Source organism: Erithacus rubecula, assembly GCF_903797595.1.
Source record: "Erithacus rubecula genome assembly, chromosome: 3".
NCBI lineage: Eukaryota > Metazoa > Chordata > Aves > Passeriformes > Muscicapidae > Erithacus > Erithacus rubecula.
The window spans coordinates 145,330,786-145,356,904 of NC_136689.1; the positions used below are offsets into that span (position 1 = coordinate 145,330,786).

General features: G+C 36.6%; 1 protein-coding gene across 1 annotated transcript in view; it reads right to left on the bottom strand.

Annotated features, from left to right (window-relative positions):
• EFR3A (EFR3 homolog A) overlaps positions 1 to 26,119 on the bottom strand; it is a 54,782-nt gene that overhangs the window by 18,887 nt on the left and 9,776 nt on the right. The window contains exons 5-14 of the mRNA XM_079300695.1: positions 21,099 to 21,220; positions 19,521 to 19,670; positions 14,924 to 15,061; positions 10,145 to 10,223; positions 9,015 to 9,150; positions 7,682 to 7,846; positions 5,389 to 5,503; positions 3,497 to 3,548; positions 584 to 756; positions 39 to 114 (exon numbers count right to left, since the gene is read on the bottom strand). Of these exons, the coding sequence (XP_079156821.1) occupies positions 39 to 114; positions 584 to 756; positions 3,497 to 3,548; positions 5,389 to 5,503; positions 7,682 to 7,846; positions 9,015 to 9,150; positions 10,145 to 10,223; positions 14,924 to 15,061; positions 19,521 to 19,670; positions 21,099 to 21,220 (1,206 nt within the window). The remainder of the gene's footprint in view (positions 1 to 38; positions 115 to 583; positions 757 to 3,496; positions 3,549 to 5,388; positions 5,504 to 7,681; positions 7,847 to 9,014; positions 9,151 to 10,144; positions 10,224 to 14,923; positions 15,062 to 19,520; positions 19,671 to 21,098; positions 21,221 to 26,119) is intronic.

The following is a 26,119-nucleotide window of genomic DNA, read 5'->3' on the forward strand; positions in this document are numbered from 1 at the left end:
TCAGTTACTTATAGAAAAGTGATGTTTCATTCTATTACCTTTTTCATGAAGCTCACATCTTGCCTTGAAATCTTGTCTCGTTTTATCTTCAGATCAGAAACATCTGGTATTATTCTACAAATGAAAGAAATGTGTTGTTTTAACAACAAAAAAAAAAAAAAAAAAAAAGAAAAAGAAAAAAATGTTGGAACTGAAGAGAATGCGGAGTACAGAAATTATCCAAACAGATCTTGACCCAATTCTCATTTTAATTATATTCATGCTTAAGAAGGATATTCAAATTTCAGTTGAAGAGGAAGAACCAGAAAGAGAATCATGACAATCATGTATTTTTTACCTACATCAAATAAAAATAAAATTCTGTCTTCTACACAGCTGAACTGATATTTGTAATGGTTACTTAAGGTAGTGTGCTGAGGCTTACCTGTAAAACACTTGCCATGAATAAATGACACTGAGCACTGTGCATTTACCAAAACAGTACATTAATAATTCATATTAGCAAAAACATTTAAAAGTCAACAGTGCCTGTCATTCAGGTAATGAATGGAATTTCAAGTAGGTAATAAACAGAAAGCACCACCTTATTCCTCTCAGCTTGGCTCTGTTGTCGTGCCGATCAATGAGGTTGTGCAGGATTTCCAGGACCAGCTGCCTGAGCTCAGAGTCTTCCATGAGTGAAGGAGACAGCAATGGGTCCAGAAAGGTGGCAGGAAGTGCATTACTTATTGTTGTGGCTTTGTATCCTGAAGTCACCTGTTCATTGTTGGAAATAAAATTAATGTGTCATTATTACATCATAAGAGTTAATAGCAGCTGTCATTCACTTTTTAGAGGGTTTGCTTTGGCATCTGCAAGGTAGATTTAAATTGAAGTATTGTAGTAAATATGAAAATTCCTGACCTCAGTATGAATTTGGAAGGACTTTAGCACACATTTTCAAATTAAATTCCTTATGTTAAAAGGATTTTTTAGGATCCTTCCTTTAAAAACATACCCTGAATAAAAAAATCAAAGAGGTGTGATTGATAATTTTTTTTATATGGCCTATGAAAAGTTGCTGGGCATACACTAAAGTTGACAGTAATTCTAGTTGAAAATTACAATAGAGACTTTTTCCATTTCAGGTTATGAGTTGTTCACACATGGTAGAGTAAGCTCATGTGAAATAAAATATAAGAAATTTGAACCTATATGTACACCTTAAAGATTTACACATACTACTTTATTCCAAAACATGAAGTAAGCAAGTACCACCTTCTTAGAAATCTGGTACCATAGTGTTTTAAAAATTAATACTACCTCTGACTTGTCTCATTCAATTACTTTTAATTAAAGCAAACTCTGCAGGTACACAAAGAAAAATAAAGTTCTCCCTAACTACTAATTCAAATTTTAATTAGCTGAACATCTACAGTAGTCAGAAATATTTAAAATTTACCATCCCTTAAAATGGAGGTTACCAGAATATTACGTTCCCAAAATATATTAGAGTATATATAACTTCTTGATGATGAGGGGAGCAGAATCATTCTAAATTTAATTATAACAAATGCAATAGTATTTTCATCTAAGACTTACATAGCAATTGTATCCTCTTTATATATATTCCATACCCTTACAGCTTTTCCATATGAACTGTCTTGTACTGGTTTTGGTTGGGATACATAATTTTCTTGATAGTAGCACATGTGTTACTGTGCTCTATATCTGTGACCAAACCAGAGCTGGTAACACAGAGATTATTTAGCTGAGCAGGACTTACACACCTCCAGAGGGATATCCCATACTAAAATGTGTCATGTTCAGCAGCAGAACAGGAGGAAGTTTGTGAGAGCTGCCACTGCTCAGGGACTGACTGGCCATTACTTGGCCTGTAGTAAACAACTTGTTTTTTTTAGCTGGGAGTTTTGTTTTGTTATTTCTTTTTCTCATTTCTTGGTTTTGTTTTTCTTGGTTTCCTTTGTTGTTACTAAACTGTCTCTGTCTCAATCTGCTTTTCTCACTGGTGCTGTCCTGGTTCTCTCTCCATCCCCTGGGGAGAGTGAGTGAGTGGCTGGGGCCCTGGTGCCTCTGAGTTAGCACAGTGCCCACAGCTTAACTGAGGGGTTCACAGGGATGTGGCTGACAGGAGCACAGGCCAGGAAGGTATCCCATCAATCATTCTGAAAATGGAAAATGACTGATATTACAAGCAGCAAGGCTGCAAATCTAAGTGCACACTTTTAATGAAGTGCTAAATTTCAACTGTCTATACAGCATTAACTTGTCTGTGTATGCATGACAACAGACTAATTATGTTATGAAATATTATTCTTTTGTGATGTACAATGCTGGAATTTTTTCCACAATATTTATCAATGACTAATTTATTAAGTATGAGAACAATGACTTTCATGCCTTTGTGCCATTATGGGACTTTACTTCCATATTCTAAAAGACACATAAACCAAAATTCAGTGTCCAAAATGTTAAATCCCTTCAGCATGTACACTCTGACTCCCTTAAAGCATATTTACAAGCTATGTAGCAACCAAAATCATTAGTACAATGCTTAACTATTTTAGTGGAAGTCTGATACTGGTGAGATGAATATTGTCAGGAACATGACACAGACATGCCGAGTCTATGTTTAATGAAGACAATGTGCAAAATGACCACCTGAGGTCCTTCCTAACTTCCTAAGTTTTCTATCCTTAAATTGCAACTCTGAATGCCCAGCTCTTTTGCAAACCAGAGTCTAAGATTTCAGATTTGGATAAGTCAAGAACGGTTTAACCTATTTACCTAACACCATACATCAGTTTCATGTCAAAGCACAGACAGAAACTCAGTTTCCTGGAGGACATTCTTCTGCCTTAGCTTGTGAAATCATTCCCCTATTTGAGTCACTAAACAATTTTCAGCTTCTGCAACAAAACAGGCCAGGATTCTGGCAAGAGCATCCTTTACTACCCACTTTCTGATTTTTACCATCTGGGTCTATATCCAGAAATACTCTTTGAAGATTTACAGTCGAAAAATGTATTTGTGATAAAAAGTTCAGTCACACCTTGCAAGAAACTTGGGAAACCTTAGAAAAGAAAGAACAACAGTGTCTGAGGTATCCATTCCTCTGGTTTTAAAAATATTTGCCATTCTACTAATTCCGATTTTTCCAGGCTCAGAGATGAAAGTGATTTCACTTTGATGTTGCCAGTATTGCTGGCAGAACTCAACCTACTCTAGGATGTTCTTTTGGATCTGCAGATCCAATTATAACTGACATTCACTGAAGTGCTCTAAGAGGTGGAGGTGTATTTCTTGTGCTGTTTGCAATGTAAACTGGAAAAGTGCTTTCACAATATTACACAATAGAATTACAGGTCCATGCAATATGAATGTATGTTGATTTCCATAATCCAGTGTTGTCATACTGCACTTTTATATGCAGATATATACATAAAGTGAAACACTGTGTGTTTATAACATAGAATACTGATCACAGAAGGCTTACCATAAGTAAAGATCTCAATAACATGATTTGAATCCTCCTGGTTCCCAGACTTCTACAATCAGAAAAAAAAAAAAAAATTGCAAATTAGGTTTTCTTGCATATCTTTGAAATATTATCCTACTCTAGACATTATTCTCATTTTTGACAAATGAATACAGCAGTCTTGGAAGGGATGCTGGATGACTGTAGATAAAGGAAAATATTTCCAACTGAGTTGCAATAACTAAATGTTTAAGAAAGACAAATTTACAAGAAGGCTTAAAAATGGAGCACGTGCAGTAGAAGAAAAAATTAAATTGTATATGTGAAGCAGATATAAATCTTTGTTTTACTTAGAAATCTCTAAAATTGACCACTACTGGCTTGGTGTTATTTTCACAAGCATCAGCACTGAAAATTTCTTCTGGATTAAAATGCAATTGAGTCTTTTAAGAAATGCAGACACTTCTTCTTTAAGTCAGACCTCAAAACTTTGAGACTGGAAAAAAGTTATTGGCAAAACCATTAAGAAAAACTAAAAGACTCCTCAGCTTTTATATCACAGGAAGGTACATGAAACACTACATGACCTGTTCATCTGTTTTTATTTCCCTCCTGCAGATACTGAAAGCAGCTAAACAGCTAAAGGCATACAGCCACTATTCTGACAAGATCTTAGGACATAAAAGCACACTTGGCATAAATTGCTCCATTCAAAGAGATTTTTTTCAGGAAAGTAAAAAAGGTACAAGTCATTTTGTCCATTAAATAGTGTAAAGGAAGATCAACCCTCTTCACAAAAGTTGGCCTGTACATAACAGTGGAAACTTCTACCTTAATGGGCTACAAACATGGCTGTTTGTATCATTCAAATGTCTTGGGCAGCTAAAACCAAAATTCTAAGTAATGCAAGATTTTATTAGCAATCAGAAAGCCTTCTTTGCTCAGAGTGACATATGCACATCATACTAACACACTGCTCAGGCACATGTTTACACACAATCTCATAACTGCAAAATCATACAATTAAAAAACAAACAACTACCAGCCCCAACAGTTAATCCAAGCAAGGATTTCCATATGCATTTTTTCTTGAAATACCTCCCTAATGAGTGACAACTGCCTGGCACAGATTTGTATCTTCCATGAAATAGCATCCCATGCTGCAGGGATACTGTATGAAAAGCTATCAAGAAGCTGGAGAATGACAATGACTTCCTACTTAATCTAGCAGGGGACCACTTATGTGGTGCAAAATGTCTGTGCACATCTGGAAAGAACAGCTGCAGCCTTTTCAGTGACTTCCCCATACTGAGGAAATGCAGTCTTTTAAAAAAAAATATTTCTGTTACAGGGACAAATATTCATTGTAAGGCAGCTTTTAAATTGTGAGTTTATTAAAGTCTGCCCACTTATAGCTTTTTCCTATTTCTAAATAGATAGGGAAAATCCAAACTTTTCTGGAATTTTTGCAGTTGTTTCTTAATCTGAAGTCAACTTGTATAGAATTAAAAAAGGAAACTACCTGAGAAATAGTTTGTGAATTATGCAGCTGTTTAAAAATATGTATTTATAATTGAATTCCTCTCATTCTCAAAACTTACATATAAAAATTTATGGAATTAACAAACATAAAAATATATAATTTCAGAAAATTCAGAAAAAAATTGTACAAATGCACAGTGTTTTAGTGAAAAATAAACTGCCTTCCAATTGAGTAAGATTTATCAGTAACATGTCTGTAGGTTGATTTCCTATTGATGAAATTGAGCTCGTCTCAGTTCTGCATAGTATTTAATACAGTCCCTGCAGAGTGAGAATTTGCATTTCACTTTTCTTATGTTTTTCAATTCTTCATTTATCACGATTCTAAACTCTAGATTTTTAATTTGAAATTTAAAAATGTAAGATATACAAACCTACTGGATCCCAGTGATTGTGAAGCTGTCCCCAAAACAGGTACTTTGGTCATAATGAACATCATAATCTCTGATCTCTGGTAATCTGGGAGATTGCTTCCAAAAAATCCTAAATAAAAACAGAATGGAACCACAGAAGAGTAAGAGCTATATATACTCCATATAAGAAAAGCCTTTAAAATACAAGGAATATATTAACAGGTCAAAACAGATGAAGAATAAACACATGACTTGTTTTAGGACATAATCTCATGATTGATTTTACTGAGTCTTTTTCATGATACTCACTTTCATCTCTGAATATCTTTGAAAACTTTCTGATTTTATCCTTCTCTAAATATACAATTTAAAAATTAAATATCTGGAGTCTATTAACTTGTACCTAGTGAGGAACTGAAAGCATTTCTCATGGCACCCAGTATTGTTACTTTTAAGTCTCCAATAAATATTATAAGTGAGCAGACAGAAATCCCAGAGACATAGAAGTATTTTATGATTCTTGCTATTCTTGGGGAGTGATGAGGTGAGCAGCTTCCATGCCAGCACCATGGGAAAAGAGCACTCCAGCACAGGGCACAGGGAAGGCTCCTGGATCAGGGCAACTTCACAGCAGCAGAAAAAGCCACAATGGCAGAGGAAACCTGGGCAGGGCCAGGAGAAATGCCAGATGCACACACACCTCCCCTGCCTTAAAAGTATCTATTAGAGAGTGCTAGCATCAGTTGGCAGGAAGGGCACTGCAGCTCCACCAGCTCAACCAAGGAGAAATGGTTTCCACTTGCAGAAGACCCTGTCCTCTCCCAGCTCTGCATCCACCACAACTGAAGCAGCTGCCCAGACACAGCTCCAATTGAACAGCTGCCATGCTGCAGGCTGGGCCCTGCTCTTACAAAGCAGCACAGCCACAGCAGTGGGCACAGCTGTGGCAGTGCACCCAGGGAGCTGAGATAAAACTGCTATTGCCAACATTCTCCATGGAGAGAGATAGGGGGTTAGGTTAATTGCAAGTCAGGTGTGAATCAGGTGTGCCCTGGCAGTCCAAAGACCCAACTGTGCCCTGTGGTGCAGCAAGCACAGCATCACCAGCTGTCTGAGGACATGACTGTCCCATCTGCACTCCTTGAGTCCAAACTTTGGTTGCCTTGATCTAAGAACATCAAACACCTTCAATGAAGGCAGTGGAAACAGGAGGTGCTAATCTCTCTCTCATGACCAGTGACAGGACATGAGGAAATGGGATAATTGTATCAGGGGAAGTTCAGATGGGACATTAGGAAAAGGTTCTTCACTGAAAAGAAGCTTGGCCACTAGATCAGGCCCTCCAGGGATGTGGTCACAGCACCAAGCCTGACAGAGCTCAAGCAGTATCTGGACAATGCTCCCAGGCACATGGTGCAGTCCTGGGAGGAGAAGGTAGTTGGACTCAATGATCCTTATGTGCCCCTTCCAACTCCAGATATTCTATTTTACTCCTGTGCAATAGTATAATGTTGACTTCAGTAGAAAGAAGCTTCACTTTAAAAGGTTGGTTTATGTGGATTCTGGGATTTTTTTTTTGTTTTGTTTTTGTGGGGGTTTAACATTTTAACTTGGGAGCTTTACTGAAATAGTGAGAAATAATTAATCTAGCATATGCTTGTTACTGCTCTAGAAAGCTTCATGGCAAGTGAAGGTACAGATCAATGAACAATTAAGTTACATCCCTTATTCTTTAAGAACAGGAATACTTGTCATAAATGCCAATATACAACATCACTATCACACAGGGAAAATCTGAGAAAGGAGGAGACACTGTTAAGAAAATAATTTCCAGTGCTGCACATTAAAGTATTTCAGTGAAGTCACGGTAGCACAAGTGGCCATTAGGTGTCATTGTTGCTACTATGTTTAACATTCATTTATATCAATTTTTAAGTAGTGCCTACTAAAATATATATTACTGTATACAACTGTTTGCAGTGATTTTCATAAAAGGACTAACAACAGTTCTGTACCAAAGGTAGAGATTTCTACATTTCAAAGGCCACATAATAATACAACTGAAGTTAAGTCCACCAGCATTTTTAATTTTCATAAGCTTCTTGGCTATGTGCTCAGTTAACATTTAAAAGAGAAACCTTTCAGAAATCAAACACATAAAGCAAGCCTGAGAATGAGAGGCAAATACAATCAGAGAAACCACACTTGGTAGTACTCCTTCATCATCAAGCTGATCCAATATCATCTCACCGGGGAAGAGGGAAAAGGGAGGAATTTTAAGTGAGCCTGTGTCAATTGCATTACTCACCAATTGTTTGAATAATTGCATTCTGGACAATCCTCTCATCATTCTCTTTGGAGCTTGTGCTTAAAGTGACACTTTCTGCTGAACTGCGCTTGTCTTTCAGCTCCAAGTCAACGCTGAAGCGCAGGTGCTTCAACAAGGTATTAAAAACCTCCAGAACAGTTGGGCCTGGAAACGACAAATAACAGTGATTGCACCTGACAAGGGGAAAATGTCTGAAGAAAATTAAAACTACACTTTTCAATGCATTTTCACAAGTAATGAGAGCAGGACGATGAAGTGAAATAGTGTTGGAGGCATCAGAACTAGAAATAAACTTGAGGTGTCCCTACACCTTGATATTTTAGAAATTAACTTGGAATTAGAAAATACAATCAGGTAGGTATGCATAATCCATTAATATTCACTACTGGGTCTGGCCAGGTTGAAAGTAACCTGATTTGCCTTGTGCATGCAGCTTTTGCTTTACCCAACAAACTGTCTTTATTTTGATCCATGAAACTTCTCACCTTCTTTCTACATTTCCCCTGTCCTGGGAATGCAAACAGCCCACAGTCAACTCACCATGCAAGTGTTAGATACAAAATAGCAGTGGTTGCTGAAAATAAGCATCAATAATAAAATAAACTGCAGGTACTTGCCCCTGAACTTCAGTTATTTCAAAACCTGCTACTAAAATTCAGTTCTATACATTGGATCAAATAATGAGCTCTTTTTATCATACGGTAAAATATTTCAAAAGTCTCTGCGTGCAAGTGGATCTCATGTAAAGAGGAAGGACAGGTTCAGGGTCAAGCTAAAGAAGCTAAACAATAATATTTCAGCAGAACACCAAAGAACATCAGGGACAGAGCATTTGAGTGCATATCTCTTCATAATCACTCTTATTTCAAGGAACTATCCTAATTTTAAATTATGTACTTCACCTTATTTCAGCTGCTTCACAATCAGTAAGGTGAAATTTCTCAAAGATCATTCTACTCCTGCAATACTCAGGTCACAGCTGCATCACAAAGCAATAATGCTCTTGACATTTTGTAGTGACACACAGATCTCCAACTTTATGATTTCTTTCCAAATAGAAACACCTGCCTTTCACAATTTTTCACTCATTTTTTCAACCCAAAGGATTATATAAGAGTCAAACCACCAACCAACCAAGTACATATGTTTTGAGTAAAGCAAGTAAGATTTCAAGTACTTTAGTGCACAAAAAAATTAATATATATACAAAACCTTCTCAAAATGTTTCCAATCAGTCTGAAACCAAAATGAAAATGAGACCACCCTGCAAATTCATCCTTTTACCTGATGCCTTTAATTTAATACAACATACCTATTGATCCTTTAGCTGCTATTGCAACAGCCTCCAGAAGAACCTGAATAATGCCAGCACGAACTCGTGGTGAATCCTTTTTGCGGACGTCAAGGTGTCCAAGGATTTCTTGTATTACATTATGGGAATATTGTGCCTATTAAAAAAACAGGCAGAAAAACTTCATCTGGGACTTTAACAAGAATAGGTTCACATAGCACTCATCTATGGTCATGACCATGTTCCCATTCTGCAACATTGTAATTCAGAAATTTACCAAAATTGCAATCAATTAATGACTAAATATGTATTCAAAAAACTGCTATGAGAGATGAAGCTATACATGTTCATTCAGCCAGCCCTGTGTACAAAAGCTTGGAGTCTTAAAATATCCAGGAATGCTTACAGGCTCAGAGGAAGCATGAAGTGGTCCTTCACTCAGCTAACTGCAGTTCAAATAATTCAGCACCATTGATACAAATGCTGAGAAAACTCATCCTTCTCCCACAAACCTGAAATTGTACTCTTATCTTCTGGGCATCTGTGTTTGATGCAATCAAAGAATACCTTGATATTTACAACAGTCATAGAGTTATAGAATGGCTTGAGTTGTGAGAGACCTTAAAAACCATTTTATTCCAAGACCCCTGCCATGGGCAGGGCCACCTTCCACTAGACCAGGTTGCTCAAAGCCCTGTTCAGCCTGGCCTCATACACTTCTAGGGATGGGGCAGCCATAGCTTCCCTGTACAACCTGTGCCTCACTACTCTTCTGGTAAAGAATTTCTTCCTAATATCCTAATCTCTACCTTCCCTCTTTCTGCTTAAGGCCACAATACAGGTTGTCCACCACGAAGAATCTTCAGCACAATAGCTGCAACTTGGTTTCCTGGGTTGGAAAAGCAGCACAGCTGTACTTGCATAGAGAAATAACCAACCTGAGAGATTTCTTTGTCAAGCACAATGTTGCACCAGCATGGTTACCCTGCTCCTTGTTCTGGAGAAGGACCATCCCACTACCTTCTCTTGGATCTTTTAGCTTCTTTGACTTCATCTACTGACTACCACTAGCATGGTGAGATGAGCATTGAAACCACTCTCATGTGCTTGAAACATGTATTCAAGGAAAAAAATCCAGGAGAAAATCCTACCTGTATAGAATACATGATAATTTTAAAGCAGGAAACAGCAAATTCATTAGGATCCCATAGTCTATGATAGTCTAAATGCCTGCAAGAAAAAATTAAGACATAATGAAATAATTACATTCTGCAGTTATTATAAAGTATATCTTAAAAATTTTCTCAAAATTTACCTCAAAAGGATTACTGACTTAGATAAAACTTGAATACAATAACTTATGAACTAGTTGAGAAATTTAGAACTTCAGAAAAGCATTAGTTTTCTAGGTTTAGGTTGTGATCACAAAACATTTGGCTGAACAGAAATTCCTGTTCCAGAAATTTAAAGAACCTAATTACACCAAACATATATAGTTAAGATGATACAGTTTCCACACAGAATGCTGTGACATTAGATGCTTATTTACATGAAAGGGATCTGCTAAAGGTAGTAACACCTTGAAAAGTTATACTCTACAGAAGATAAATAAGCTGTTTTGAATTACAAACTGCAAAATAATTAGGCTGAATGCTCCATCCAGAATAGAAACTCTAAGAGATATTTTTGTTTTCATAGTGGTTTCCTAAACAAATATATGGAAAATAAAAACCAGCTGCTCTTCATATGTATATGGCCTTTACACTCTGAAGCATTTCAACACTTATTGCAAGAAATATCAAAACAAAATACAAATAATAAATGCATCAGTTTATCTTTAAATGGAACAGGAACCACAAATGAAAATCAGAGTTTCATGCAAATACAAAATATTCTGCTACACCAGACATGTTGAAGGCTATGAACAGGGAACGCAGATTTTTGCAATACAGAGATCTGAGTCGCTGAAAAAGCATGAAACAAATCACTGTGTTTTTTCAGTCTAGAAGATTGAAGAAAAAGCAATTTTGGATTCATTTTAATTGGTATGATTTAAGTTTTAAAAAAACCAAAACAAATCCACAAACAAATTTACCAATGAACAGCAAACATACCAAATCAACAAAAAAACTTTGTAACACAAAATGAATTTAAGTTGCATTCCTAAGCAGGTATCTCAGCTATAGAATCATCACTGCTCTCCCTTTTCTCAAAGAACTTAGGCAACATATAAAGTTGCTTGAAACAACAAACTCCAAAGCCTTAGAGGTGAAAGAAGTGAACACAGGAGTTCTGGCTGTAACTTACTCTGCCTAGAATCTGGAGATCTCAATTCCCTCCCTGGGCAGCTGCTCCCAGCCCAGTCACCCACGTACACAGGTCTCCTTCAAGGCTGATTAAACCAGATGAAACAAAGCATCTCCTGTGCCCTAAATTATCTTGCACTGCATTGCAGAGATTAAAAAAGTTCTGCCATTTTGATACATCATATACCTTTAACAGAAATCCCTAAAGGAAAGAATGTCAGGAGTTTTAAAGGTATTTGTCTGCCAAGACAACAGCAAATTTGCATTACTAAATATCCAACCTGAGTACCTCTTGGGGATAGCTGCCTTTCTTGTGCACAGGTGTATTTAATCTTGACTTGGGAGAGAAAACCAAACAAAATTACTTCTGTAATTCTTCAAGGCTTAGTGGCTCATAATGCATTTATTCATGTCTTCTTCTCTTAATAGCATTCCAGTACAGTCTATCATATCTTGTATATAGTAGCTAATGCTTTTTATTTGTCTCATCAAATAGAAAATCATACTCTCCACTGTCTTCTGATTGGAACTGATCCTTTAATCTTTTAGGGCAGCATGTGTTCTCTGTTAGCCTTGACAGTTCCTATTCATCTGCCCCTAAGATCCATTCAGGTAGATTATGATCAACTGCAACCCATATCATGTTAACAAAAAAGAAAAAAAAAATCCTCTCTTAACACAGAATTATTTTGCCAGAAAGACCAAGTATTGGCTGCTTCAGGTAAATGAACTGCTGGGAAGACAGCAGGGGGAAGATGACAGACTTGGTTAAAGCTCTGTGTTATAGCTCAATGGGCAGCATATTTCATACTCCTAAGGACAGCAGGATTAGATTCTTAAAGGTGATGTATTTTACTGATCATAAGTGTATTCAATGCAGTTTTGTTTTTGCAAAAGGGTATTTTTAGTATAGTGCATTTACTTCAGTTAAAATCAAGTCCCATCTTAACTCTCTTCCTTTTTTTTTTTTTTTTCCCCAAATTACATTCCCTTCAATAAAGGATATCTAATAAAGATTGCAAAAACATTCTATTGCTGGATTTACAAGCTGCCTTCCATTGAGATCTGCTGCAGATATGTAGCAAGTGTGCACCATTAGATCTCTCAATTTCAAAGGAACAGGAGAACCAATAGTGAATGTTTCTGGGGAAAGATCCACTAATGATCCCTGAATTCCTTCTCAGGGCCACACATGCAAGTAATCCTTAAAGTAAGAGATGATAAATTGATACCAAGGAGCATGTATGCATGGAAATACATAAAATAGTCTGCTTATGCATCATTCATACATCTTTCATGTATGAAAGGATACTGAACACCAATCTGTTAATATTCCAAACCCCTGCAGACGAGATGTGATAATTGAAAAGACTGGAATGTAGTTGTCACACTTGGGAAGTTTTACCAGATTTCTGGATTTCTCTAAATCTTCTAATCTACTCACCATTGCAAATCCATGCTAAGTATGTCTCAATAACTTCTGACTGTTGACACAACATAAAAAGGTTTTTCAGGTAATGTTAATGTAACATTTTTTGACTTCCATTAAGCAATTAGAGATTGATGGGTACGATTTTATTACAAATTATTATTTGAGAGTTTCTAGCTAATCCTAGAAGTAGACACTTACAACCATGGAGATTTTTCTGCCTAAAACAAGGAGAGTTAATGTAAATCCAAACCTCTAACAGCAGACTGATTTCAAATTTCTACTCTCTTCTTTATATTTAAAACCATCTATCACTGAAAAAATCCTGTCTCACGATGCAAGCAGCACTGCTCTCTCAGTTTTGCAAAGAAGTGGCAGCACAGAGCAAGCTCTCAGGAGGGGAACTGAACCTGCACCTCCATGTTAGCATTGTAATAGGAGGCCTTATTATTTGCAGTTTCCTTAAAAGCTGGGAAATAGCTGACCATTGTTAGAAGAAACTGTTTTCTAATCAGAAGTCAGGTTTTTCAATCTAAAAAAGTGAAATAGTCTATCTCAAACTTTCATTCTAACTGTTCTGTCATTCACAAAGTGAAGCTGATTAGATAGAGCATTCCCTTTTTGTTCAGGAAAAACAGCTTGAAATTGCATTTTCTGCATCTCTTGTTCTTCAAAAATACTAAACCTTTACAGCAGTCATTTCTAAAAAGACACATTTGGCAATTTGTCCTCAAAGTGGAATACAAAAATGGTGACTACAAAGACTCTCTATTCATAGAAGAGATAACATATTCTGAGTAACTGGTTATTATCTACTCATTTTGGTGAATAAATGCAGCAGCTGGCACACTGAGGTGCACACAGAGTCAACTGGCTCCTTAGAGTCATAGCATGTAAGAAATGAAAATAGGCTGGAAATAATACTTCAGAGACATAGGCTTTAGATTAGCCACGGGAAAAACAACTCTGACGCCTTCTCAAATCCCAAACCAAGCACTACCTCTAGTCTGTGGAATCTGGAATTATTTGCAGGAAACTTCCCTGATACTAAAATGATTCAAAAGACTGCAATAACTGCAAATGATGATGAAGTTTTGAGATAAACACGCAAAAAGAATTGAGAAGTGGTGAGAAAGCAGCTGCAGCACAGTAAAAATAGTCCATCCAGACTCTTTAGTACCTAGGTGTTCACTGTGATCACAGATATTTTGGAGGAATGCAAATTTTAAATCTAGGAAAGAATGAGTGTTTTTTAATAAAAACACTCAGCTTTGCAACAGAAACTCCTACCAGGTTTGTATAACAGACACATATGGAAAGTAAAGGAATGATAGAGTTCTTTGTAGTCAATGCTTTTTCAGGATAAACATGGGATTACAGAAGTTTTCTGCCCTCAACACCAACCCTATCTTTGTTTGCAATTTCTGTTCTTAACATTGGTAACTTGAAAATGGCTTTTGGTAGCTTGAAGGTCTTTCAGTGTGTAAATAAAGTACTTAATCTTGGTGGGAAGAACTAGGCCATATAAGGGAATGTATTCCTGTATGTGGGATGCACTTTGAAAAATCTGCAAGAAGAAGCAAGCAGGTCTCCTCATCACCTCATCTCCTCATCCCAGGAAAAGCCAGGGTTTGAAAGTGGTAGCACTGAGTGTTAATACATCAGGTATAATTTGTACTGTGTGGTTTTGTACATAATGTGCATACTGTGTGCATATCTGCCATGCACTCCTAAATGAGCTGTTAAAGATATTCCTCAAAATATACTGAAACAGGTCCTGGAAGAAAATGGCAGGAAAACATAAATTATAACTATATGGGGCACAATATTCCTTTGTGCTACTTGTATTTTACTTGGTTTGTCTCTCCACTGATTGTGACACGTATCTATGGGACATTATTACTTTGGATAAAGTTTCCCATTGGAAAAAAAAAAAAAAAAGGCCAGATGAAGCAACAACTCATGTAAATTATTGTATTTCACTTCTAAAATCAGTAAAGTAGGACTTGCTTTCCCCCATAACTGCCTTCAATTCTAAAGACAGGCAGAAAAGAGGAGAGATAAAAGAGAGCCAATTTTTTTAACAAATGTGAATGGAAACTTCTGAGATGAAAAGTAGGAAGAAATTTAATGCAACCAAACTGAAGATGAAATAAAGAAAACCTCTTAAGATCATCTATGATTTTTCAACTTACGCAAAAACTGGTCTGACAGCATTATTCATGTTTCCATAGGTTGCTCGTCCCAGCAGTTCCCTGAAACAATTCTCAGCCAGCACAGAAGGATTTTCTTCTTTCACTCCTGCTGAAGGAGAGGATGGAGGGCCTACTCTGCTAAAATAAGACAAAATACATTGATTATATTACTCACTAATACTCACCTTTCCTTTACTGAATCCACCCTTGGTATTAAAACATTCATGAGTCACACTCTTGAACTAGGCAAGAACTGTATTTCCAATATGAATCAAACTAGAATTCTGAACAAAGCATTTTATTCCTTTATAGCAGGACCATAGATCATCATCTGTTCACTCAGTACTGACCACTGTATTAGGAAATATTTATATAGTAAATACAAAAGCTGCTAATATTCAGTTAACTTGTTACCTATCACATTTTGACGAAACACTGTGTGCTGCTAAAAATTAATGAAGCCTGTGGAACCACTAGAAAAATTTAGACAGAATCTTAGTAATATTGTTCAGATTCATGATCTCATTCACCTGCCTGCTACTGAGTCCATACTGTGTGGGTGAGCATTAGATAAAACTCCAATACTTCTGCACAAACAGATGGCTTGTGAGTTGAAAAAAAATGTCTGAGTGAAATAATTAGAACATTATCACCCACACAGTTACCTCTAAATAGACAGTGCAGAAGTTGGTCACCTGCTACCTGTCTTCCACCATTACTTGGACAGGGCACTGCTGAGCCCCTTGCTGTGGGCACTGTGGTGAACACAGGTTTCACAAAGAAAGGAAGCCAGCTCCCCCTGGAGTACCTCCATTACCTACCAAGAGTCACTGGACCTGCAAGTAGGCAACCTTTTTATTCCTCTCATGAAACACATTATAGGAACTCAAGTAAGCTTCATTCACTTACATTAACATTATGTATCTTTAATTTTAGACTGCAGAAACCAGCACCCTAAACCCTAAAACTTCAAATAATTTCAGTTCTGCAGTGCAAGCATGTGTGCTAAGTAAGTTTGAAAGTGTCAACCAAGAGCATTCAGTTTAGTGAAGCATTGTAAAAGCTTTAGAGCATTATAGAAAGTTGAAAATTGAAATATCACTAGTCAAATGAACATGTTAACATCACAGCTGTACTACACCTTTTGATAGAAAAGGATTTTGTAATGTTTCAATACTACTGAAATCTAAAATTGGCCATATGAAAATCCTGTTGCCTCTGGAAACATCAGTGCTTCAGGAGCTACCACAACAGTGCTAGCTTGTAAAATTTTAATAACAAAAGAGCCTCAGGAACCCTGTTAGATAAGGAGAAACAGTTTTACAAGTGCTGCATGATTAGAATTTTAGAAGGTATAACAGTTTGTATACAATCCACCATGAGTACCACAAAACTCCAGCTTTATAAAACTGCTGTGCCACCCAACCTCCCTTTTTTTCCTTCCCCTATACAGCCTGGACTCTGATCTAGAGATGGATACCCTTATCAGCACAGAGAAGGTACAAGAGATAGTGTAGGACTGTCATTTCCATTGCTGTTTTGACACAGATTCCCTAAAATACAACAGCATTGCAAAGGTGGGTGTGTGGGGAGGAAAGAAGAAAGCACAGCACTCAGAGTTTGTCTGAAAGAATTCCAGTTAAAATGAAGTAAAATAAGGTATATTTTAAGGCCTTGTATATGCAAACCTACAGAAGGTGAACTTCTCAGCACTGCTTGGAAATCTTTTTTTAGGTGAATCTTCTTAGTATAAAATGTTATTCTTTGACTACATCAGAATGTCTAAAATTGTCTTGTGTTGTCTGCAGGAATTATATTTTATTTGAATTTTAACAGCACCTACTTCAAAGTACTTCTCAGTAAATGTTCCTTGGCATAGTCAGATAATAGACAATGAATACTGAATACTCTACTTTTATAGGAAAGGTCGGTACAGCCTCTTAAGTTTCTAGATTCAAATGAGTAACTCATTTATTTCACTGACTTGGCTATTACAGAAATATCATAAATCCAAGATCTGAGATAAAAAACAAATATCTGAGATATCCAACTGCAACAGTTAAGAAAAAACCAGTATTCCCCTGCATCTAGAGCTTTTGTACTACTGAGAGCTGAAAGAGGGCTTAAAATGCCCTTCAGCAAGAGGGCTGAAAATGTGCTTTACAATGAGATGGGCAAGGACAACTCCCTTTAGCTGCACTACTGGCTTTTTGGTGGGCAATCTCTATCAGAAGGGGCACCAAGGAGGATGTGTTGAAGTACAGCAGTTTCCATAGCAAACACCCAATCACAGACTTAAACTAGTCCACAGCAACTCAGCAACTTAAGCATGAGACTTCTCAAGTGCCACAAAATGAGGACATTTTTCCCAAAGATAGGACAGGACATGTGAAGTGAGACTTAACCACCACTTTTGAGCAGAATACATACAGGAATGTTTGACTATGATTCACTCATCCTGAGAAAGAAAGAAATTCTGACTTTCCCCTAAAACAGAATTTGTATGAACATAACAGATGTATCAGAAGGATTTGAAGTCAAGTTTACATTAAGTGCTAGAGTGTACTTCTGCCTAAAATAAGGCTGGCAGGTTTAGTACCACAGTTATGAAGAATACATTACAAAGTAAAGGAATTACCAATTTCATATATCCCTTCCTTATTCTGAAGATGCATATAAATAGATATATACATAGCATAATGTCTGATAGGCACCTAAATAGAATATGCACTCAGATACACAAATAACGACATTCACAAATGCAATTATATTTTTTAAATGTTATTTAAACAGTAAATTCTTAACTCCAGGAAGTATCTCATCTGGTATGTACTCAAAAGAACCTTGAATTAAGCTGTAAAGTTCCACAAGCTAAAATTACATTGAATTTCAAGGTAAGTACCTACATGTACTTCAGCTTTAACCAAAAATGGTTTTTCTTCTACGGAATTAAGTTGGGAGTGTTTTCTGGAATTTCTGCTCTTTCTCAAATAATGCTTTAACTCCATCTGTCACAACAATATGCTTCTTACTCCTACTCTTCAAGATGTCTCTGTGCTCCACAAATATGAAGTCACACATAAAACAAAATTAGAAATTGTCTGTAACATGATTTAAGACCAGCAGGTAACAATTTATGAACATTGTTTTCAGTTTTTCTATCATATGCACATCATAAAATGCTCCTACCCACCACTTATTAGTCTTTTTTTTCATGTTCAGTGTGCGCAATAGGACAAGTTTCAAGCACAACAATTCAGAAATTTAAGTTGCTTTTTGACAATTTGTTTTCTACCACTACTACTGCCTTGCTCCATAGATGACAAAAATCATTCCTGCAGTACATATAAACTGATCCACTTTAAGTGGTTAACCCAAATCCCACTTCAATCAGTTTTTCCATCAATAGTTAATTTACTTCTGCTATAAAAGGAAAGAGTGTGCCCGAGGGCACTGTAAGAGTAGCAAAGGAAAGGGCCCACCTGCAGCTAGAAGTCCTGTAAGAGTAAGCAAAGGCAAACCAGGCTCTCCTTGCTCTAACAGCAGCTCCAGAAATCTTTCTCTCTTACTCAGATCACTCTTCAGATGTAAAATTCAAGTGGATATTTCTGTAGATACTGTGTGGGCCCTCAGTTATATGCAGTAAATAGATAAGGCATGGACAGACAGATAAGTATTGATTTTAGTTATTCAGTCTGAAAATTTAGAGATGAGATAGGTACTGGCAGTCAGAAATAACAGAACAAATATAAAGATGAGAAATTAAAAACTAAATGCCAAGACTCAAACCAAAAAACAAGAACTAATAGATCTAGAAAGCTGAGTGAAAGCATGAAAAGCTTGTTGCTATAGGAAGGCTGCTGAGCCTCTTAGCAGGCAAGTTCTGAAGCTGCCAGAATTGGACATGGAATGAATATTTAATTTGCTTGCACTGCTGAAGCTGGTGTTATGGAAATTTCCCAGTGCTCCTAATAAACAGTTTTTACACCCACATAGTGTTTTATAAAGGAGTAAAAAAAAAAAAAGTTACTTTTCAATTGTAAGGTGACTGGCATCTCCTTAACCTTAATTGTCACAGGTATGTTTTTGAGTATCTTTTTGCAAACGTGGCAAGTAATATGCCTAGGAGCCACTCAAAGTAAAAAAGAGAAGGCAGTCTATACATAAATAAAACTTTAATTCCTTACTCCAAGTACTGTTTCAGCCAGGACAAACAGTTCTTTCTAACGGCTAAAGGAATTAAACAATTTTTAACAAATCTAAATAGCAAAATCATTTGAGTCACCTAAAAGCCTTTGCTTACTCATCTCTGCATCTGATCGAATAAAACACAGAGTTTACAATTTTTATCAAGTCAAAATATGGATACATAATTTCTAGAATAACTTTTAGACCAACAGAACAAAAAAAGTGGCTGAAATGATTTAAACACAAGAAACATTAAGAACCATTGTGCAGACCTATACTATCAATTTCAAGGAGCCTCAGCTGATAGAGGTGAGTTGTTGCTTCCACTAAAAAGAAAAGGTTATCCATCATAAAAATTCAGCCTAGAGATCGCTTAAAAAAACAAGCCAGTGACAAGGAATACAATTACCTGTCAATATCTTCTATTTTCTGCATGTTGAACAGCAATGATGGCACTATCTTGTCCATGTGCTGGGGTTCCCATATAGTTGCTCGAAGCTCATCATTAACTGTTTTCCGAACCACGCCCTGAATGCCCCTGATTCCAGCAATTCGGATCCTGAGGAAGGAACAGAGGAGCTACTGAAGCTGAGAAACACAGCACCCCACTAACTCTACCCCATCTATCACCCACCCATCAGTTGAGACTTTGCACAGCCTCAGCCTATTCCAGAATTGAAGAAAAATGGGAAGTTACCACAATACAGCTGCAGTAATATCTAGCACAGCCATGTGATTGTGTCATTAGAGGGTGTAATTAAGACTAAGGATTTGTCAGAAAAGATCTTTGAAGATTTTTGAAAGATTCACAAGATGAAAAGCAAATGAAAATTTTGTCAACTTAAGCCTAATGGACAAAAGGAACCACAACTTTCATTCTAGAATAATTTGAATTAAATTGACTGAGAACTAATCAAAAGCAATAAAATAGTAAAAAGAAAAAAAGCGTAAGTTCACAAAAAGACTTGGTCTAGCTATTGTCATTATTTTATAAAACAAAAATATCTTGCAGGAGAACCAGTGCAATGACTTTAATAGCAAAATATTATTTTTTAAGTGATAATAGCAAATTATCCATTATAATAAATGGTAGGAAGAGAATTCACTTCCTAAAAACAAGTAGAAGCTGGTACAGCTATCAAATGAAATAAGTACAAGCCTCACTAAAATTTTGAATTATTTCTATTAAAATCCATCCTTCATTTTCAAAATCTGGATTCAATTATGGACAACACTTAACTAGCTCTTGATCAGTCAAATTTGCTAAATTAAAACACTTCTAAGATGAACTACAGAGGGAACCACATTCTATAAATATTTTTGCTTAGATTTCAATTTGTAAACAATTAATCTGTAGCTGTTTGTATTTTAGCTATTTCTGAACAAAGTCTTGTGCATTCAAGACGAATCCAATTTCATTCTAGACCTTTTGAGATAGTTTCAACAGCACTACACACAAAGCAGGAAGAGGAGGGAGGTATAAACATCTAGAAAAGCTGCTCCTGGGAAGGACACAGCCTCCAGGGGGGAGCTGCAGCAAAACAAACTGCAGCACTTATGTAACGGGAAAAAATAGAATTCACAGAGGCTCTTGAGTTTCACACACATGAGCATACTTCAGATAGCTAAGAAAATGCAGCTTTAATGACTAATTCTCAAAGAGCAGACTTAATATATGCTTTTGCTTTTCATGTAAGTAGCCTCATTAATATCTCAAGTAAGTTATGAACTCGTGCATTTACAGTAATATGTGCCCTTTCTGGAGGGAATCCACACAATCTAAGATGCATTATTAAGGTAAAATTATACCTAAATATCCTAGGAGTTCTAACTACCTAAGATTTGAATATTTGGTGCTACTCAGAGTCAGACTGTCATTTTTTTCATATGGAATTAACTACTCCACTAAACACCTTAATAAAAGCTGCCTTACAGACAATATTAATGTGTCAACAGTTTTCAGAAATTCCTGCAGAATGACACTTACTCATTTTGTATTTCTGGATCAGGGTCACAGGAATGACACATGGCACTGAACCTGGACACAAAGAAGTCATAGCGTCTGTGATATGAAGGTGTGTCTTCTTCAATGTTGGCAAATTTGACAAACTGGAAAATAAAATACATTAAAAAAAGCTTTTAATACCAATTTCCTAAAATAGAATTTAACAAGTAACATAAAGTAACTGCATTAAAGGTAAGAACCCAATTTTGACAAAACTTTGGAACTTCAAAGAAGAAAAATCTGAATAGGACAGTTTTCTTTTTAAAGTCTTTCCACAAGAACTTCCTTTAGATAGCTATGGAAGTGTGAAATACAACAAACTATGCAATATGGAAACATCTAATACTTCAACAGTGAGTGTCATCAACTGGCAGAATCATTTAGGTTGGGACAGACCCCTAGGATTGTCAGGTCCAACCATTTCCCTAGCACTGTCAAGTCCACCACTAAATCTCATTTTACATAACTCCAGGGATGGTGACTCAGCCACTTCCCCATGCAGCCTGTTCCAATGCTGATAACTCCTTCAGAGAAGAAAGTTTCCCTGATATCCAGTGCAAACAACCCTTGACACAACTTGAGGTCATTTCCTCTCATGTCTCTCTGAGCTCAGGAGGAGAGCCTGACACCCACCCTGCTACACCCTCTCTCAGGCAGCTGTAGAGAGCAGCCCAATAAATCAAACACAACCCTGTCACTACCAGGTTACCCAGCAACATTCTGAGGTACCAAAATTCAAGGGAAATAAATTTGGAGGTGTTCTGTCAATTCTATCTTGACAGAAGGGAAAAAGGAGTCTGGGAATTATAATTCTAGTCCAGTCACAGAAAAACACTGGGAAAAAAATGCCAATTTGCCAACACAGAAAAAGTCTCAAAGGGGTAAATAACAGTCAACATGGGTTTGTCAAGAACAAATCACATCAATCCATCTTATTCCTGTGACAAGTAAATAACTTTGATGAATCCAGATGAAGAAGCATCTGTCAAAACTTCACTGATGCTGTTGACAAAAAAATACACAAAATTCTCAAAGGGAAGTTAGAAAAACACTATCAAAAGAATACTCCCCATAAGAGAGATGTACAAGAGCTTGGAAAAAATAAGGGAACACTTGTAAATCATTACAGTACAAAAATATGATTTGAGCTCCACTAGAGACTTGGATGAGCAGACTGGGCTGATCAAATTTGTACAGAACACTAAGCTGGCCAGAGCTGTAGGTGCACTCAATGCCTGTTTTTTGAGCAACTGGAAATAGGACCTGAAAACCAAGAAAGCAATTTGGGAATGGTGACTGCAAAACAGCATTTTGAGCCAAAACAGCTGATTGGACAAAAAGAACTTAGTCAATGCCAATAAGATGGCATGGCAAACAGAACAATATGTGACACCCATGAAGAAACTTTTGTCATCTAACTGGGCTAAATAAGCCCTTAAATGAAGTGGTGCATCTAGCTGAAACATCATAGCCTAAAATGGTGAATAATGGACACAGTTCTCAAATCATTCAAGAGATGGACAAAGCTTTAGATAAACATCTGTAAAAGAAGAATGAAATACACTAAATTACCTAGACTACAGCTGCCAAAAAAAGTATCAGTCTTAAAAGGTACAGAAGACAGCTATAAAAAGAGAATAAATACATTGTTTTCTTTGACCAATGGTAATAGGACAGCAATAATAGGCTTATATTGAAGCAAAGCCTAAGTCAGACATTAAAACCCCTCCTTTCTAAAGTCAGTAGACTGCCTAAAGACCTTTTGGATTCTCCATCACAACAGTTCTAAAAACAGAGTACAGAGGGAAATAAAAAGCAAAACGGAACACTGCCAGGAAAGGTTGAATACCATGCTGATTCTGCCCTGAAGTGGGGTGATGTCCTATAGGGACCCTTCTGCTTTTACTCACAACATTGTTATCAATTCCTATGCACAGGCTGAGGCATTTCCTTTGTATTTGCCACAATGCAAAACCTGCTTTCATCAGCACATTGCCCATGGACGTCCAGTGCCCAAAGCACTTTAGCATAATCTACGGCACACTGATTTGTGGAGGGTTTGAGGTTTTCAAGCTTGAAGTGAAAGCTGTGCATTTCAGAAAAAAAAAACCAAACCCTACCATTTTTTTCTACTCTTTTGTTTAGTCTTTTTTTTCTATTTTATCTAGAACACTTATCCTTTTCAGTTGCACTAACAGTTACTCTCTAAAAGCTACAGGAACAGAAGAAAATTATACAGTTCATAAAACCATATTCTCAGCTGACTTACTGAAAATGGAGCAAAATTGTATAGTGCAAGTCCATTTTACAAGTCCTTCTGTTAGAAATTATCCTGTATTTAAGGTGGCAAAAAAGAGAGAGAAGTCAAAATCTAATTCTGTATTTACACTGCCACAGACTGAAAGATGATCTACAAACAGCACCCATATGTTTTTTTCTAAAAGAATTATAAAAATGACCATTTCATTTTCAATAGACCCTGGCAAAAGCTTTCATTTACCCAGAAAACTTACATAAAAGCATAGAAAAAAATGGAAACAAAAAGTCTGAAGAACACAGAGCACTGTGGGAGTGGCTGTGAGAATGAGAATATTAAAACACATTGCATGTAGTATCAGCCTTTAATACTATTATTATCTGAAGTACTAATTATTTGATTGACAGGATCTCCCATCAGGAAAGCTTAATCTACTCTAATAACTGCTTTGCTAGCTGTAAGATTTATTGCATCAAGAAACTGCTTTGTAAGAATAAATGAAGAATTTAGGCCAAGCAAGTGTCAGGGACTCCCTCATTCTGAGTACTTCTCCTGTATCAGGGTGCAGCTTTGCAGCAGGGACACAAACACATGAAAGTCACAGCTTTCTAAACAGCATGCACAGCAAGAGCTCCAGAAAGGGCAAAGGTTGTTTGTGTCCTCATGTGTATAACAAAACAGTTTCACCCACTGAACATACAGCATTTCTGAAGCACAATCCAGGATCAGCATTCAGATGACTGAGCATTTAGGCCAGAGGAGAGCTGTCTGTGGTAACAGTTTGAGCTGTGCACTATCATCCAGTAAAGTGTAAAATTCCATTCCATCATAGAAATTTTACAGTAGACATCAGTCTATACTTTGCAGTGGTGGTCTTGCCATTGTTATTAAAGAATATTGTACTCCTAAGCATATAATTTCAAACAAACTTCAAATATAAGAATTATTCAACCTAAAAATGGATAAAACTCCTATGAAAGTCCAAGCACTTGCCTAGGAACTATTTACAAAGCTTTTATAGATGTAAACATGTCATTCAGCCACAGTAAATGCTTGCAAGCATACAATGGTAACTTATGGAAGTTTTACTAGTACAAGCATCTTCTATATTTTATAATACAGAAGGTACAGAAAGGAACTTACATTGGTAGTACCTTATTTCCTTTTATTTTGAAATTAATATTATTTAATCAGTATAAAACCATATAAATCTATCACAAGGTAAAGAAGAAACGCATTATTTATTAAAAAGATGTTTGTTCCAGACTGAGTTGAGAAACTTGGATCATACTACCAGGGAGAGAGAAATTGTGCAAGCCCTGCAAGTGAATCCTATAAGTCCTTAAGGACAGAATTTCTTCTATACATTTATGTTATTTTATCATTGTTATGTAGCAAGCACATTAGGAGAAAAATTGCAACTTTTAATGGTCCCTGAATGTCTTTAAAAAAGGTCAATTTTATTCAAGAATAATCACCATCATATTTGAGGTCTTTTTACTTCAAGTATCTCTCTGCAAGAACACCAGGCTTGACTTGAGCATTACTTTTTTCATATCTGAGCTCCCTAGTCTGCCTTCTGCAGCCTGCAATTTTTTCTCATTTCAAACAGGGAAAGAGGGTGCTGATACTGGCAGTTGCCACCTTTTATAGGCCAAGGAAGTGTATTTCATTATTATGAAACTGTCACATGGGAAGTCATGATCTCCTATAAACATAAGACTCTTACAAACCACACAGTACAGCCTTGATGAGAAGTGTGAATGTTATGCATGCACTTAACAAACAAATGCCAGAAGAACAAGCACTTCAACTTTCCCAAAGAGAAAGGGTTCAGACACTGGATACATTAACTTCACACAGGATACATTAACTTTACAAAGACAGTATGAAAATTATTACAAGGTTCTCAGCAATGAAAACTGGTGATTTAGTTTATTAATTAATACTTAGGGTCATCAGACACTTTCAGTTTTATTGGAATAGGATGTATAATTTCACATTCTATTTTACTTTGAGCCCCTTGGATAAAAATTCTTCTAGCTACCACATGTACAATTGTGCAACAAAATCAGCAATGGAATGCTGGCTTACAGGGCCACAGTACTGTGTCCATGGAACTGCAAAACCAGAGAGAACAAGTGCAAGTGGGGAAAGAAATACTTAACTTTCAGTGACCCTAAAGGTCTTACTCAAATTCTAGCAGATGCAGACACACAATTTCTAACATAATTTAATAATCCACAGGATGAGAAAGAGTGCTGTGTGCTCATCTGTCTCCCTGAGATTTAAGTCCTATTAAACAGACACAGGACACATCCTAGAGATGGAATTATTCCATTATGTATTAAATCACTACCACACATAATTCTGTATTGGTACATGGAATGAAAGAAGCATCTTGTAATACAGGCTGAGTTTCCATTGCTTCTTCCAGATTAGCAAACTGTAGAAAAGGCAAACAGGTAAGTACCCTGCTGGGAATATTAATTCTAACATAGCTTAATTTTAAAGTGTTGACATTTTGTACTATTTTTAAATATATATGCACTTAATTCTGCTCAAACCAACCACTTTTATAAGCCAACACTAACAAATATGTAAGTCTTGTCTCAGGCACTGGTTGATCACTTTTCCTCCTGGGAGTCTTCTTATCTTCCTTTAAATAACAAATGATGACAACCAGCAATAACAGCCACCTCCTCATGCACAGGAAGCTCAACACTGTCACTGATGGGATCAGTAT